The following is an 18319-nucleotide window of genomic DNA, read 5'->3' as shown; positions in this document are numbered from 1 at the left end:
CCCTCCCTGAGCACCAGCTCCGCACTCCTATTGGCCGGGAACCAGCCATTGGGAGCTGGGGGGGGCAATGCATGAGGGCGAGAGTTGCACGGAGCTGCTTGTGCGTCTCTGCCTAGGAGCTGGACCTTCCGGGGCCCAGTGCGGTTTGCAGTGCCAGGACAAGCTGGAAGTCTGCCTCTGCACCCTGACTGCGCCGCTGACTGGGAGCTGTTGGAGGTAAGCCTGAGCCCCCTCCTGCACCCCACACCCATCATCCCTGGCCCCACCCCAGAGCCTGCACCCCCAGCCCAGAGCCCCCTCCCACACCCTGAACCCCTCATTCCCATCCCTGCAGCCCTCACCCCCACACCCTAACCCTCTGCCCCAGCCCTGAGCCCCTCCCACATCCCAAACCCCTCATTCCCAGTTTCGTTGGGTCATGGGCATCAACAATTTTCTTCAACTGGGTCGCCAGAAAAAAAGTTTGAAAACTGCTGATCTAGATGATCATAATGGTGCCTTCTGGCCTTTGAATCTATGAAATCAGTTACACAGCCATGATTACAAAACAGTTTGAAAAAGAAAAGTGTGTTGAAAAAGAAAACTTTATATATATTCATATGAGTGTCCCATTGATCAGCCTCAAATGCAAGTCCACATACATATATTATGAATTATGATTGTTAGTGTTATGTAATTTAATAGGAAAATTATATATACAACATTATCACGAAGTAATTATAAATACTTAAACAAAACATTTTATTTGATAAATGGGAATTATTACCAATAAGTACATTTAAGAATTCTTTAAAAAAAAATCCAGGTATAGAAATTGAGATAACAAATGCATATAAATACCTAGCAGTCCATTGAAAAGTTGATGTGATGAAATACCAATTTTTTTTATAATTGATAAGGATGTTTGTTTACTATTGGCATTGTAAAAACTTATGTTAACTGTTAATTTGCTTGGGGTTTTGTAAATTATGTAAATAGTAAAGTACATTGGTGCTTAGCAACCTAAATTTGTTGGGCGAAGCAAAGATTTTTTTTTTTGTAATTCTGGTATGCTCATTTTATTTTTGTACTTGTCTAAAAAAGAAAATATATAAAATATTTAATTGAATCCAAACTGAAGACATTATCTTTTATCTGAGGTGTTACTGACTGGCGCACAAGAGAAACTGAACTCTAAAAGGCAAAGACAGTTGGCGATGCTGACTTTTGTCCAAGGTCTTGGGCATGGGGGATGTGGTGTGAGTGCAGCTTCCCTCTCCAAACAATGCCATATGACTGATGAGGGGGTTGTCAGAAAACCAACTGATCTAGAAGGCATGTGGGCAGTTTGTCATGTGAATTTTGCTACATTGTTCTAGAGCATGAGTACCAGACGATTAAACTAGCTATACCTAAAAATGAAACTGATTTATGTATTTAATTAGGGCTGTTGATTAATTGTTGTTAACTTACACAATTAACTAAAAAAATGAATTGTGGTAGAAAAAATTAATCTCAATTAATCACGGTTGTAATTGCACTGTGCAATTCATAGAATAGAATACCAATTGAAATTTATTAAATATTTTTGGATTTTTTCAACATCTTCAAATATATTGATTTCAATTACAACACAGAATACAAAGTGTACAGTGCTCACTTTATATTTTTATTTCAGATATTTGCACTGTAAAAAAAGATAAAACAAGTAGTATTTTTCTGTTCGCATCATACAAGTATTGTAGTGCAATCTTTATCATGAATGTGCAAATTACAAATGTAGATTTTTTTGTTACATAACTGTACTCAAAAACAAAACAATCCTAAAACTTTAGAGCCTACAAGTCCACTCAGTCCTATTTTTTTGTTCAGCCAATCGCTAAGACAAACAAGTTTGTTTATATTTACAGGAGATAATGCTGCCTGCTTCTTATTTTCATCCCCTGAAAGTGAGAACAGGCATTCGCATGGCACTTTTGTAGCTGGCATTGCAAAGTATTTACATGCCAGATATGCTAAACATGCATATGCCCCTTCATGCTTCGGCCACCATTCCAGAGGACATGCTTGCATCCTGATGATACTCATTAAAAAAATGTGTTAATTCAATTTGTGACTGAACTCTTTGGAGGAGAATTGTATGTCCCCTGCTCTGTTTTACCTGCATTCTGCCATATATTTCATGTTATCCCAGTCTTGGATGATGACCTAGCACATGTTCGTTGTAAGAACACTTTCACTGCAGATTTCACAAAACGCAGAGAAGGTAACAATGTGAGATTTCTAAGGATAGCTACAGCACTCAATCCAGGGTTTAAGAATCTGAAGCACCTTTCAAAATCTAAAAAGGTCAAGTACAGAGCATGCTTTCAGATGTCTTAAAAAAGCAACACTCAGATGTGGAAACTACAGAACCCAAACCATCAAAAAAGAAAATCAACCTTGTGCTGGTGGCATCTGACTCAGATGATGAAAATTAACATGCATCAGTCTGCACTGCTTTGGATCATTATCGAGCAGAGCCTGTCATCAGCATGGATGCGTGTCCTCTGGAATGGTTGTTGAAGCGTGAAGGGATGTATGAATCTTCAGCACATCTGGCATGTAAATATCTTGCAATGCCGGGTACAACAGTGCCATGCAAACACCTCTTTTCACTTTCAGGTGACACCGTAAACAAGAAGCAGGCACCATTAGCTCCTGCAAATGCTCAAACAGACAAGTTTGTTTACGATTGGCTGAACAAGAAGTAGGTCTGAGTGGACTTGTAGGCTATAAAGTTTAATGTTTTTTATTTTTGAGTGCAATTGTTTTTTTGTACATAATTCTACATTTGTAAGTGCAGCTTTCATGATAGAGATTGCACTACAATACTTGTATTAGGTGAATTGAAAAATACTGTTTCTTTTTATGTACAAATATTTATAATAAAAAAAATAAAGTTTTAGCACTGTACACTTTGTGTTCTGTTGTAATTGAAATCAATATATTTGAAAATTTAGAAAACATCCAAAATATTTAAATAAATGGTGTTCTGTTATTAACAGCTCGATTAATCACGATTTATTTTTTTAATCGCTTGACATCCCTAATTTTATTTGTCCAAGTTGTGTAAAATGCAAAAATAAAAAACATAAACTGGTGAAAATGATGCTTGTTTGAGATATATTAAAAATTATTCTATGATATTTGTCATATAGGTAATAAGGGATTTTTGTAATATATCTGGAAACCTTTTAAGATAGCAGGAAGAACTGCAGTTCTAGAGGTTTTGTTTTTTTTTAAAAATCTTCAACTTGTGCTTAACAGACATTTGAAATAGAAGTAAATGATTAAGAATGATGAGGGAACACCAAGGTGCAGTTTTATGGAACTATTTTAGACAGAAACCACATTATGATTAAAGCCAGGAAAAGCACTTTGGGCCCAATCTAAAGCCCACTAAATCAATGCAAAAACCAAGGCTTGAGCCTTTTTTCATCAATTCTAAGGCCAGAAGGGCCCATTGTGATAATCTAGTCTGCACACACAGGCCACAGAACTTCCTCAAGTTAATTCATAGAGCATATCTTTTAGAAAAATAACCAATCTTAATTTTTAAATTGCCTGTGATGGAGAATCCACCATGACCTTTAGTAAGTTGTTCCAATGGCTAATTTCTCTTAAAAATGTACACCTTATTTCCAGTCTTGTCTAGCTAGATTTGTCTAGCTTCAACTTCCAGCCCTTGGATTGTGTTACACCTTGTCTTGCTAGGTTGAAAAGTCTGTTATTAAGTATTTGTTCCCCATGTAGGTTAATAACTTTATACTTGGCTGGCTTTCACTTTACGGAGGGTATGTTTACATTGCAATTTGAGGTGCAATTGCAGCATGTGTAAACATATTTGAGCTAGCTTTTATATAGCTAGTGCAAGTACCAGTAGCAGGGAAGCCACAACAGCACGGACTTTAGTGTCTGCTAGGCACTGAGTAAGTACCCAGAGTCCAGGACAGGCTTGTACAGTAACTCCTCACTTAACTTCGTCTCAGTTAACATTGTTCATTGTTATGTCGCTGATCTATTAGAGAACATACTCATTAAAAGTTGCGCAATGTTTCCTTATAACGTTGTTTGGCCATGAGGGCTTGGAACCAGGGTGGGCCGGTAGCCCCCCTATCAGCTCCCTCCACTCCTCAGTGCCTCCCACCTGCCTGCAGCCCCGCGGATCAGCAATTCCTCCCTCTCGCAGCAATTAGCTGTTTTGCAAGTGTTCAGGAGGCTCCGCAGTGAGGAGCGAGGATGCGATGCGCAGCCTCCCCCCTCCCTTCCTGTGCCTCCCACCTGTATCAATCAGCTGTTTCGTGGGTGTTCAGGAGGCTCTGGGGGGAGGAGCAAGGATGCGATGTGCAGCCTCCTCCCTCCCTGCGCCTTCCACCTGGAGCAATCAGCTGTTTTGCGGCATTCAGGAGGTTGGGGGAGGAGTGAGGACACGCTCGGGGGAGGGATTGGAGTGGGGGCGGGCGGGCCTGGGGCAGAGCCAGGGGTTGAGCACCTGCCGACACTTTGGAACAGCAGAGAGAGTCAGCCATTCTGAAAAAATAGCTCCAGTTATCCATGCCTTCTTATTGGATCTTCAAATGACTGGAAGGTGTTCCTTTGAAAATCCCTTTAGAGCTTGTGGTGTTTCAGATTGGTACCCTGCCAGCGGTTTCATCTTCATGTCTCCAGCAGCATTACCACCTAGAAGGTATACATGGAAGGAATACTGTGCCAAGGAAAATCTTGATTTTAAGATTTTCTTACTTATTGATAATGCACTGGCTCATCCAATCAACCTGGATAACCAGTGTGGAAAAAGTCAAAGTTGTCTTTCTGGAACCTAACGTCACTCATCCAACCCATGGACCAAGGAGCCATTGCTGCATTTAAGGCATATTACTTACGGTGTACTCCTGACCAGCTCATCAGAGGCACCGATGGGGAAGGCAAGCCTATGATTTAGCAATTTTGGTGTGACTACAACATCTGCAAGTGCATCGTTAACATCGGTGAGTCCTGGGCTGAAGTCACTCAAGCATGCGTGAATGGTGTGTGGGGGAAGTTGTGGCCTGACTGTGTCGATGACTTTAAAGGATTTAAAGATGTTGTCCCCACTATGAAGAAAGATATCCTCAGCTTGGCCAAGAAAACAGGTTTTGATGAAGTGGAAAAAGCCCGTGTTACACAACTTCTGCAATCACATGGAGAAGAGCTAACCAATGAAGATCTGATGCAACTAGAGGTGATGAGAGCAATGGAAGAAGACAGCCAAGAAGTAAAAGAAGAACCAACTCATCGAAATTTGACTGCCAAACATCTTTCTGAAGCTTTCCAAATGATTGAAGCTGGTTTACAAATCCTTAGTGATGACCATCCTAACAGGGAACACATCTCCATAGTGGTTAGGAGAATTGGTTATGTAATGAATTGCTATAAAGACATTTACCAAGAAAAAAAAAGGAAAGCAAAACAACAATTTCTAGATGTGTTTTTTTGAGTTGGGAAAGTTCAGCAAGAGGAGCAGCTGGACGATCCACCCTCTGATTCCACCTCCTCAACCAAGCTTCACAATCATCATTGCTGAATACAGTGTGACATTATTTGTTTAAAATTGTTTAAAATTTGTACTGTGTATGTATGTATATGTGTGTGTGTGTGTGTATGTATGCATATATATATGTGTGTGTGTGTGTGTGTGTGTATGTATATATATATAAATAAATAAAAAATGTCTTTTGTCTGGTGAAAAAAATTTGCCTGGAACTAACCCACCCTGTTTACATTAATTCTTATGAGGAAATTAGATTTGCTTAACATTGTTTTGCTTAGTCTAATTTTTCAAGAACATAACTACAAAGTTAAGTGAGAAGTTACTGTACAGTTTGCACTGAAGCTCATGCTGTGGCAGTTTCACTGCTCTTGGTACTTGCACTATCTCTGTTAAAGCTAGCTGCCATATGTCTGCACATGCCGCAGTCACACATCTAGTTGCAATGTAGATATACTCTAAGTCTTTTGAAAACTTTTAAATGGTTGTTTCTCTGATGGTCCATTGAAAATAATCTTTCTGTCTTTCTTTCATCTATTTTGGCCTTCTGTCTGTATGCTGTCTCTAGTAGCCTGCACCCCTCAGTGATGAAACCACATTGGGATAAGGACTGAGCATTTGTCGTCCTACTTTATTTACCAAAAAAAAAAGTGTCTAACAGTTTGTCCAATTAATAAATTACCTTTGCTTATACTTAATAAAAAACAGAGCCCTTGAAATTAGGACTATCGAATAGAAAAACTGATTTTTAAAGACCTCAATTGACCATTTTGCAGACAAATAATAAATCCTTAAACTTTAATCTGCAAAGTTACAAAATGTTTTGGTACGTAACAGTAACACGTAGTGCCTAACACAGTGGTTCATGACTAGGGCTGCTAGGTGCTATAACTAATATAAAAATAATAGATGTACAAAGACACTTTTAAAATATGCTTAATTTTTTGTGGATTATGCACTTAGCATAAAAAACGAACAGCTGATTTTTTTCATGCCAGTGCCTAGAACTAGTGTGTCATTATCCATTATGTTCACTGATTTTTCAAATAATTTATGGGCACTGGTTCATAGTCTTCTCAATTCCCAATCTACAGTTTTCCAAGGAGCAGTGAATATAGAACTGGGGTGATGATTTGCAAACTGCTGGGGAAATTGGGTATGGTATAGGATCCTACAGAGTGGTATTACACTCACAGCTAGCTGAATCTCATTGCAACTTCCTGCTTCCGCTTTAAAACTAGAAACAAAATATCGGGGGGGGGGGGGAGGTGGAATTTGTCAGAAGTAACACACAAAACACTAGTTAGAATCAAATTTTGGAATTTGCACCTGAATTCTAATGATTTTAAAAATAAAAAATCTGCTTTTTTTTAATGACGTTTCCTCATCGGAGGCATCTTGTAAAGTGCTTTCCTTTCCCTTGGGGTGCTGCGCCACACAGGTGAGGCTTGTGGAGGAATGAAGCGTGCAGATCTGATGATCTATTCTAGCACTTATTTCCTTTTTTAATCTTTAAATAAGGCATGTTAGATCAGGAGAAAAGAATCCAAAAGAAGTGGTTTTTTTACATAGTCCTAGTCTTCAGTTAAACTTTTAATTCGCCCCAGTTGAAATAGAGAGAACAGCAACTTGTTGCTTCCTTCCCATGTCTCTTCCAAAGGCCAGGGCCTTTAGAACACCTTTTTTGTTTGGCTTTGGCTTCCCTGCAGAGCTCAGGGCTGAGCCAATACAACTTATGTTTTCCCCGCAGTGGTAGGTACCAAATGTAGTTCAAGTTGCGATAGCGAAAGCTGGTATAAAATCTGATTTTAAGGACAGAAACTAGACCAACAAAAATTGTAGGAGGAGGAATAAGAAAGAAAAAGTGAACAGTTCCTCAACATATGTTTTCTCACTGTCAAATATAGGAGTGGAGGCTGCAGCCTGCCTTTATCTTATGAAACCTGCACTGTCAATTGCTAATAGTATTCTGACAAAAAGGGGGCTCAGTGGATGCTACCCATATGTGTATCGGTGTTGATTTTTTGGGTTGTTTTGGTGGTTTGTTTTTGAAGTTGGGGTGAAGTGAGTTACACCAGAAAAACAAAGGTGGTCTGACTAAACAAAGTATTGTCCCAACTGCGACTTATTTCAGATGGTAAATGTGCAGTTGGCCTGCTAGAACAGCAGAGGCATTAGGTTAATGATTTGTTAGTGTTTGTCCTGAAGTAGAAGTGCAGCCACTGTACGCCCCAGTGATTAATACAGTACACGCCCAGTAAATGTCTGCTGCAGAAACACTTCATCTATTTTAGGAGATGCTTAGTCATCCTTTCTCCAGACTCCAGCCCTGCTCTTCTCTCTTTACCACTGAAGCCAGTGAGCAACAGTTAAACAAGATTTCAGTGGAGCAACAAAGTTAGTTGTATTTTTTTTATCATGGTGGGGAGATTAATTTTGGTATGTCTTGCTTCTTGATAAGCTGTAAGGAAATATTTTGTTACTAATAGAAGACTGATTATATTGGTAAATCTAACAGTTTTTGCCTTATAGTTGCTTTGTGCCTGCTAACTTTGCCGTTGGGTTTGTAAGATAATCTTTATTTGTAGGAAATCTAATATGGACATACCCGTTTCGTTAAACTGACAGATTAAAAATTACATGTTTTCAAACAAATTTCTTTACCTGAAGAACTTTTAAAACCGAACTCTTCTACCAATTATACTAATTGTTTACTTTTTGCATGCCAGTCAGTCTGGACAGTGAAAACGTACTCCACTTTTTTAGTTATTGTCAGATTTTAGTCACCTTAACTTTATGGTTCTTGTGTGCTAGTTCAGTGTTTTCTCTTCATCTCATGCTCTCTTGTTAAAGCTTACTTTTCTAGGATATATCTTATTAGAAAGTAATCCAGAATAAGCATACAGTTTACATAAAGTACGCTCTAGTATAACTGCTGAAATGTGGTTTTGTCTGATGATTAGACTATTGCTGTAGGTATTATACTTGTTTTTTGTTTTTATATTTGTTCTAGTTAGAAATAGTTTTCATGGCTACAGTGTCCAGGTTTAGCAAATTTTGAATCTAATACAGTAAATATATGAACCAAAATGTTTTCTTTTTTCAGATGTAAAACACCGTGCATATAGACTTCTGCTTCTGACACAGTCACAGAACCCTGAACGCCTACCTTGTGTCATGGCTGTATAGAAGACATCCAGCTGATATTATTAATGGACTCCAATGAACATCATTTTGGAGTCCACTGACTTTTATATCAGGGGTGCATGCTCTCACGGACAACATGAAAGGGTAGTGCTGAAAGTTTTACATTGAAAACAACATTTTTGTTATTACTGCAGGCTGGTTATCTAACATGGAAAATAGTTAGTTTAGTTTTTGGCTCAATTTAACTTCCAGAAAACGGCCTTTTTTTATTCAGTGGCCCTATAGAAGCCACTTGATTTTAGATTTTTAATGACAGCGTTGTCTTAAGATGACAAATTAGAATGAGTAAAAGCAAATAGGTTTCCTACTGGAAAAATTTTCTGTGTTGACCATGTTTAGCCATTCTGTTTTATTCAGCTGTTTTTTTTTTTTTGAAACATCCCCCAAAGAGTTAATGCACCTTATATAGGACGCCTGACCTTTTGCAGCTTCATAATTCATATCTAGATGTCACCGGTGTTTCCCATGTTAACAGTTCTCAGCATGTTTTACTATATCTGCCTTCGGCGCCGAGCCAGGACAGCTACAAGGGGAGAAATGATGAACAGCCGGAGAGCTATTGAATCAAACAGCCGAGCCTTACCTATCAATGTTGAAGTAGTCCAGTATGCCAAAGAAGTGTTGGATTTCAGTTCTCATTACGGTAGTGAAAACAGCATGTCCTACACCATGTGGAATTTGGCAGGTATTCCAAATGTGTACCCCAGTTCTGGTGACTTCACTCAGACTGCTGTGTTTCGAACTTATGGAACTTGGTGGAATCAGTGTCCTAGTGCCCAGTTGCCATTCAAGAGGACTCCACCTAACTTCTATAGCCAGGACTACGTAGAGCTTGCTTTTGAGGAGCCAGTTTATCCCACAGCAGTGCATGTTCTGGAAACATATCACCCTGGGGCTGTAATTAGGATTTTGGCTTGTTCTGCAAATCCATATTCCCAAAATACACCAGCTGAAGTAAGGTAAACTTTTACTGAGTATCTCTCTCTAACTTATTAAATAGTACAACCACAAAAGAACGTTTAAGTTGGGTTTCAGTCTTTACTTTCAATGTCTGTGTACTTTATATCAGACCCACAAATACGTTGTTTACTTCAGTATATGTTTAAAGCAATTTTATTTAGGGTACATGTTTTGGTTTCCAACATTGTTTAATATCAATATTGTAGTGTTAGATTATTTACTGAGACCATTTGGGGTCAAAGCTCATGCAGGTTTCATTTGTATAATAATCGTTCTACTAACAAGCCAAACCTATAAATAATCTATATGGAACTTTTGGTAAAAAATAGTTACTATGCATTTACAGTAACTTGTTAATTAAATGACGCTTCTCTGGAATTTTTACTTTCCCCCAAATAGTGAATTGTTTATACAGTGTTCCATTTTGAGGTGAAGATTTTTGGAGTTACTGTGTTGTAAGGCAAAATGTGCCTATTGCTCAAAATTTATTTTTAAGTTTTGAATGTAATCCTTATTTGCCAAAACAACCTAAACTAAATTTGAGTACAAACAAAATAAAAGTTTGCTTGTGAGGTGAACCTTTGTATGCTATGTTTTATCTTAGAGTGACTAGTTAGGCTAAAGTAATATGCTCCTGAAAATAGCTTATAATGGAAATGCAGGAATAAATATGTCCAACTACAGAGTATTAACACTAGCCAGTTCCTCCAACATTTTCATATCTTATGATAGTAAAAACTTACATAGATGTGTATGTACTTCCTTATATTTAAGATCTTGAGCTAATTAAATAAGTGGAAACTGCATGATTCTAAGTGAGGGCAGCACTTTCAAGGTATTGACTTCAGATTCTGTGGCGTTACAAACTTGTTAAGCATTTCTAGTAAGTCTTTTGCATTAATGTAGTTACAGATGTTTGTTCCTTATCATTCAGTGTGGCTCACAAGATGGGGCATTGGACTGGGAGTTGGGAAACTTGGGTTCTTTTCCTGGCCATTTGACTGGTCTGTTTGATGATCTTGATTAAATCACTTAGTTGCTGTGCCTTCTGTTTCCCCATCTATAAAGTGGGGATGATACATAGCTCCTTTGTAAAGCATTTTGACATCTATGGATGAAAAGTGCTATCTAAAAGCTGAGGGTGGTAATATTATATAGCAAGAATGAAAAGGAAGAAATTCTATCCTAAGTGTTTCACGTGCAAGCTCAAAAAAAATATCAGCTGTATGACGATGTAGGGCTAGATTTTCTCTGGTGTCAAGAACCATTTGGCACAAGGGTGGGAGTGGGCCACCGGCTGGTCAGTTATATTTCCCTAATTTTGAAACCGTAGCTTCTTCAGCTCTGGCATAAATTAGAGCAGCCTAATGGAGCACAGCTATGCCGATGAGTATAGCCTGATTGGGAGATGCTTGGTGCAGTAGCCAGCTCAACTGGCTTTATGCTAGTTAAGAGTCTCTCCCCTTTCCTGAGGTAGTTTTCAGAGAGTCAGTTATGACCAGATTCTAGCATCTTTGAGCCACCTGGGATTGCAGTAGAGAATCTAGCCTCCAACCATCTCTAAAAGCAACCATGTTAGAAAAATGTTAGCCATTTACAAGTCTTGGAAAAATCCACTCCCTGTTGTGAATAGAGCAAGAAACTTTCCTGGGCAAGTGCCATCAGCCTCTGTAGAGCTGAAATTTTAATTTTTTGGGCGGGGGGGACCCTTAGCCTCTAATACTCTGTGATTGCAAAGATAACTTTCCAAATGAGAACCTAGTGCAAACTGATGCAGTCTGTTGTTCCTAAATGTTCAGACAGATAGTTTGTGTCTCTGCTGTTATTTATAGCTTTGTTAAACACAGCAGAGTGAAAACTAAGGGGAATCTTGTCAGTTTTCACTCCCACTATTAGGAACTCTGGGCAACAATGAAATGTACAGTCTGCTTCTGGAACTTTTAAAAGCTATGTGTGATAGTAGAATTGGCTCCATGGCCTTTGATGGGGGAGGTGGACCCAAAAATAGAGAGTAGGATGGGATGGATTAGCTGTGTGTTTGGGGGGGTCACCACTCGTCTCTATTTTTGGGTTCACTCCCCAGTGAAGAGATACAATGCCTGATTCTGCAGTCGTTCATAGTTTTTAAAAACTGAAGAAACAGAATAAAACTGACCTATTTTTGCAGATTCACTGCTGCACTCAGAGTTCTCAATTACAAGACCTAAGGTGGAGTGAGAGGTTAAGGGGGAACAGAAAGAGAAACAAAAAAATATAGGGGAGGAAGTAAAGCACACACTTTAGGGGAAAATAGAAAGGGCTAGAGAAGGCGAGAAAGATAAGAGGAAGAAAGCACTGAAAACAACGTGGGGCAAAGCTATATAATGATCAGTATAGGATAGAGGAAAAAGTGGAGTTGGGCCAGGGCTGGAAAGAAGGTTTAACAAAAGCAACAGAGTTACTGTAGTAAGTTCATTTTAAAAAATGCATTAAATTTAAAATAATACACTACAGTCTAATATAGTACACAGTAAATAGTACACAATATTTTATACACTGTACCTCTAAATTGAGGACTTTGGAGGGGCCTGGCCGTGCAGGTAGTCCTTGGGTTAGTAGGTTTTTATGTCCTGGCTACTTAAGTGATTCAGTTAACCAGTACATTTTGGGGGCTAATTGGTTCCCCAAACTCCCTAATTAAGACTTCTTATGTGGGTGCAAAAACCGTAAAAGGTAGATGTGTGTGTGTGTGTGTGTGTGTCGTCATGATGTGTTCAACTGTCACAATTTATTTTGTGTTGTTATATCAGTGTGTTAATGCAATTGGGTGTAGTTGTTTATTTAAATTTTCCCCATTTATTGAATAAATATCTGTATACTTGAAAAGTAAGAAATTTGAGTTCAAAGAACAGCAGTAGGCCAAACAGTTAACATTTAATTCACTACGTTTCTAACCATGAAATGAGAAAACTCAAAGCATTGTAACGTGCAAACCATTTGTGGGCAGGTACACTGAAAAATCAGCTTTCAGTCTTCATGAATTTGGGATCCAAACTAGAAGTCATTCATGGTCTATCAGTTTGTGTTAAAATATTTTCAGTTGTCTGCCTATGCACTGCTGATGTTTACAAAAATGGATTTTTCTTTATCTCTCTTTGTTTTAAGTACTCATATATGTCACGCCCCAAAATTGGTTTACTAATTTGTTTCGCAATATTGTGCTATAATAACAATATCTAGGATAGTAATGAAAGGACTGAAAGGAAATAATGATATTGAGTGTTTTTATTGATGCAAAATACCATTAGTTTATATAATAACATCTAAACTTTGAATCCATTTAATTCCTTTGCTCATAAGAAATAATATGCCTTTTAATTTTAAAAAATCTTTTTAAAAATTCTCTCTTAAAAGCCTATTACTTGATCAGATTGATCTTGGCTGAATAAGCTAGTTACTGAGGTAGACTGACATAAAAGGAATGAAAGTTGCCTACTAAACTAAAGGAAGTTATAAAAGGAGAAAAAAATAGTGAAAATAATTTACTCAGGCATAGCAAACATTTAATGATAGGTACCACTTTCCTCTTGAGTTTATGGCATATTCAACAGTTACTTCAGTTTGGTGAATTAGAGTGACCGAGGAGCGATTTTCTTCTCTTTCCTCCACCTCCCAAAAAGCCTTTCAGATGTGATCTCCACAAAAGTAATTCTTCTAGTTTTCTCTGAGACAAACCAATCCAGGCCTGTTTACTCCAGAGGAATCAGAATTAAAATATTGGACTAATTATTTATTTTTATTGTAAATCATAGTGAAATGTGTTTGTATAAAAAGGCAGAATGGATTATGGATTGTGCCTAGTTACTTCATAACTATAGATTATTGGACAAATATAAAAGTTTATAAAGTTGAAACATTGTTCACTGAAGTAGGAAAATAAGGGCCTGATCCTGCAAGCGCTTGCTATCAAGGGTAGTGCTTGGTTTCAGGGAGACTACTCAAGCAAATAACCTGAATTTTTTTTTTTAAGATACAGACATACCCACACGCTGATGAAATGCCTCAAGTACTTTTACTATAATTTCCTCAATTAGCAGAACTTCCAAGTACTAAGCTCAATTTTTTTTTTTTTTAGAATTTAATTGGTAAGCATTCGTTTGTGCAAAGCCAACACCAAGAGTAGCAAAGTGTTGGCAGGATTGTACCTTAAGTTTTGGTCTGTTTTATATGATTTTTCTTCCCCAGATTTACATAAAATGTATCTTGTTCTGTGTGGGTATCCATTGTTCTTTGACTATTATCTTTGGACCAGTTTCCCCATCTGAAAGGAGATAATGATACATACCTCCTTGGTAATGGACTTTGAGATCTCTGGATGAAAAGCTCTGAACAAGAGTTAAATATTATTTCTGTTGGAAATTCCCTTCTTGGAAGTAAACAGAAGATCCCTTTTCTGATGTATATCTAAAAATATATATCTAAACATAGATATATATATTTTTAAATCAAGCTGCTTTTTGGCTCCACTTCTGGCATGTTTGATATATTGCAGTCACATTGACAACCTAATCTTTTGCCTCTGTGCAAAGCTGATGACGATTCCTCAGGACTTTGTGGCCCTCTTTTTTTTTTCAGGCCCGAATCTCCTGGGTTTTGGCTTCCTCCAATCTAGCAGCAGTTTGGTAACTAGAGGGCAAGTCCTTCTTTAGGATATCATAGGAATTAGAGAATTTCCTTGTTTTAGAATTCCTTACAGCTAGCAGCAGCAGAAGGAAGGAGGCAGGGCACTAAAATCACAGATATGTGGGGTTGGACCTCAAGGTCATTTAATCTAGCCTCTTACACTGAGGCAAGACCAGGTATACTTAGACCATCCCTGGCAAGTGTCTGTTTAAGATGGTCTTGAAAACCTCCAGTGATAGGGATTCCACAACCTCCTTTGGAAGCCTATTCCAGAGCTTAACTATCTTTATAGTTAAAACGTTTTTCTAATATCTAACCTAAATCTCTCTTGCTGTAGATTAAGTCTACTACTTCTTGTCCTACGTTCGGTGGACATGGAGAATATTTGATCAGCAGCCTCTCTATAACAGCCCTTAACATATTTGAAGACTGTTATCAGGTCCCCCCTCAGTCTTCCTTTCTTAAGACTAAACGTGCCCACTTTCTTTAACCTTCCCTCATAGGTCAGGATTTTTAAACCTTTTATCGTTTTTATTGCTTTCCTCTGGATTCTCTCTAATTTGTCCACATCTTTGTTAAAATGTGGCACCCAGAAATGGACACGTTATTCCAGCTGAGGTCTCCCCAATGTCAAGAAAAGAGGGGAAATTACCTCCTGTGTGATATATACAACACTCCTGTTAATATACCCCAGAATGATATTAGCCCTTTTCCCAACTGCATGACCAAGTCTTCAATTTGTAAAGGTAGTTTTGAATTCTAATCCTGTCCTCCGGCCTCTCCCAGTTTGGTGACATCTGCAGATTTTATAAGCATACTCTGCACTCCATTATTCAAGGCAGTTAATGAAAATATTGCATAGTAGCGGAACCAGGGCAGCTCCCTAGAACCCCACTAGATACCCCCCCCCCCCGTTTGACAGGTGACCATTGATAACTACATAAGGTTTTAAATGGTTGTGTTTCTGATGGTTCATTGAAAAGAATGTCGGTTTCTTTCTTTCCATTTTGGCCTTCTGTCTGTGTGCTGTCTCTAGTAGCCTGCACCCCTCAGTGATGAAACCACGTTGGGATAAGGACTGAGCATTTGTCATCAGAGTTTATTTACCAAAAAAAAAAGAGTCTAACAGTTTGTCCAACTAATAAATTATCTTTGCTTATACTTAATAAAAAAATAGAGCCCTTGAAATTGGGACTATCCAATAGAAAAACTGATTTTGAAAGACATCCGTTGTCCATTTTGCAGATAAACAATAGATCCTTAAATTTTAATCTGCAAAGTTACAATGTTTTGGTGCTTAACAGTAACACGTAGTGCCTAACACAGTGGTTCATGCCTAGGGCTGCTAGGCGTTACAACTAATATAAATAATAATAGATTTATATTAGTTGTAGCGCCTGGCTTTTCAGATGTACACAGCCAGTTTATCACCTGCTTTCTTTTAAATGAGACTAAGCATGACTGCAAGATCCAAAGAACAGATCTGTGTGAGGAGAAGTAATGCTCAAGGTGTGGGGTCCCACCCAACTGCTACTTACGTTGAATTTTTTTGCCCGAACTGTACAAGGGACATGAAAATCTCTGTAGTTTGGTCTCTCTTCTGCTCAGAATCTCAGACCCATGCTGTCTCTCTTTATAAGTTTTCAAAGATGTCATCCAAGGGTTCTCTTTCTAGGAACAGTGCTGTTAGGCATCCATCCCTAAAGCCTCAGATTATTCTATTATTTAATTGAACCTTTTGAGCCCCATCCCATACTCTTAGACAGAACAGTTTGTCTCAATTCCTCATAGGAAAAAAGAAAGCCCTGCTTCTCCCTCTCTCTGCCCTGTGGAACTCCTTAGGCATCCAGATCTTGTGACTTACAAGTGTTTCTGGCTGCTTTGTTTTTCATTAGTTACCCTGGGTCTCCTTCTTTCCAAGTACCATCATAAGGAGGGAGGCATTACAAAAGTTCCATCCAGCCTCTTATCTGAGCAGTTGTCCAACTATCACCAGCATTTGTCCAAGTTATTAGTGGGGAAGGATGAACTGTCCTGTCCATGTCATATTTGGACCTGTCCAGGTGATGAGGGTTGCCTTTTTGTGCAGAGTAAGGTGGATGGGCTGATGGATCTAATTTTCTCTTCCCTATACTTTTCACCAGATCCTAGTTAGTTTCTTTTGACTTTTTCTTATACCAGAGTTTATGGAGAAGATTGTGCACTCTGAATGGCCAAATCCAGAGTAAAAAGATCTACTAGGAGAACCACTCAAAAATGCTATACTAAGTGTAGCTAGGCCAAATGAGTAAATTTTTCCGCCTCTTCACTTTTAACACCACCTTCCTTCAGTTTCTCCAGGACCACTCTCTGCACTGGACATTTCTAAGCCCAAGGGCCCGTAAGGATTTTGTGGACCAAAAGATTAACTGTTTGTTCAAGAGAGGCTTTGTGAACATAGGACCATCTATGTCCAGAGTAGTTTCCCCTCATGTGGCTCTGTAACCAACTTTGTGCTTCGTGCACTGCTAAGAAGTCCTGTAGTTGTTTAGAGAGAGGTTCTCATCCAGATTCTGCTGCTGCTACGCCGCTGCCCACTGCAGTAAATTGCTGCTTATACCTTTTAGGCCCAGACACTGCTGCTGGTGCTGTCTGCTTCTGTCATAAATATAAAGGGAAGGGTAAACCCCTTTGAAATCCCTCCTGGCCAGGGGAAAGCTCCTCTCACCTGTAAAGGGTTAAGAAGCTAAAGGTAACCTCGCTGGCACCTGACCAAAATGACCAATGAGGAGACAAGATACTTTCAAAAGCTGGGAGGAGGGAGAGAAACAAAGGGTTTGTCTGTCTGTCTGTAGTCGTCTTGGCCGGGGACAGAACAGGAATGGAGTCTTAGAACTTTTAGTAAGTAATCTAGCTAGGTATGTGTTAGATTATGATTTCTTTAAATGGCTGAGAAAAGAATTGTGCTGAATAGAATAACTATTTCTGTCTGTGTGTCTTTTTTGTAACTTAAGGTTTTGCCTAGAGGGGTTCTCTATGTTTTTGAATCTAATTACCCTGTAAGATATATACCATCCTGATTTTACAGGGGGAATTTCTTTATTTCTATTTACTTCTATTTTTTATTAAAAGTCTTTTTGTAAAACACTGAATGCTTTTTCATTGTTCTCAGATCCAAGGGTTTGGGTTTGTGGTCACCTATGCAAATTGGTGAGGCTTTTTACCAAACCTTGTCCAGGAAGTGGGGTGCAAGGTTTTGGGAAGTATTTTGGGGGGAAGGACGCGTCCAAACAGCTCTTCCCCAGTAACCAGTATTAGTTTGGTGGTGGTAGCGGCCATTCCAAGGATAACGGGGGTAATATTTTGTACCTTGGGGAAGTTTTGACCTAAGCTGGTAAAGATAAGCTTAGGAGGTTTTTCATGCAGGTCCCCACATCTGTACCCTAGAGTTCAGAGTGGGGGAGGAACCTTGACAGCTTCAAGCTCCCTTTGATGGGGACAAGCTTTTCAGGGAGTCACTTGAAAAGGCACTAAACAGCTCTTCAGATTTGAACATGATCATACCTAACCATTCCTCAGCCTGGAACTCGAGCAAATTTCAAGTCCTTTTATCATAACTGCAACTTCCAGCAATTCCAGAATCCTGTATCTCTTCTGCTCTACTAGATCAGAAAATACTTCCTAAACACTTGTCAGAAGGTTGGGCAGTTTCTTCTTGGACAGTGAAGCCCTGCTGGCTAAGGAGGAAAATTGAAGAATTTTTTCTCCTCCTGGATCAGATCAGGTGTTCTACATTAGAAGTCCCTTAAAATATAAAAAGTTTAAACATTTTTCATCCTCTGTGGGTGAGCTATTTTCCGCTAAAGACTGTTGTTGATATTTCTTGCTGCTCGCTACTCTCCATCAGTATTAGTGTGACAGAGCAGCATGCACTATTTAGGTGAAATTAGGTATCTTATCTGT

At 38.8% G+C, this 18319-nt stretch overlaps 1 protein-coding gene across 8 annotated transcripts in view; it reads left to right on the top strand.

Annotated features, from left to right (window-relative positions):
- FBXL4 (F-box and leucine rich repeat protein 4) overlaps positions 1–18319 on the top strand; it is a 118837-nt gene that overhangs the window by 10092 nt on the left and 90426 nt on the right. For 4 of the 8 annotated variants that reach the window (XM_073336827.1, XM_073336821.1, XM_073336822.1 and 1 more), the window contains exons 2-3: positions 7843–7945; positions 8655–9714. In XM_073336827.1, coding sequence (XP_073192928.1) covers positions 9203–9714 — 512 coding nt within the window. In that variant the 5' untranslated portion in view covers positions 7843–7945; positions 8655–9202. The other 4 variants (XM_073336823.1, XM_073336824.1, XM_073336825.1 and 1 more) reach the window with 3 other exon arrangements.

The sequence above is a fragment of the Lepidochelys kempii genome, chromosome 3 (assembly GCF_965140265.1).
Source record: "Lepidochelys kempii isolate rLepKem1 chromosome 3, rLepKem1.hap2, whole genome shotgun sequence".
NCBI lineage: Eukaryota > Metazoa > Chordata > Testudines > Cheloniidae > Lepidochelys > Lepidochelys kempii.
This window is presented reverse-complemented; position numbering and strand designations above follow the sequence as displayed.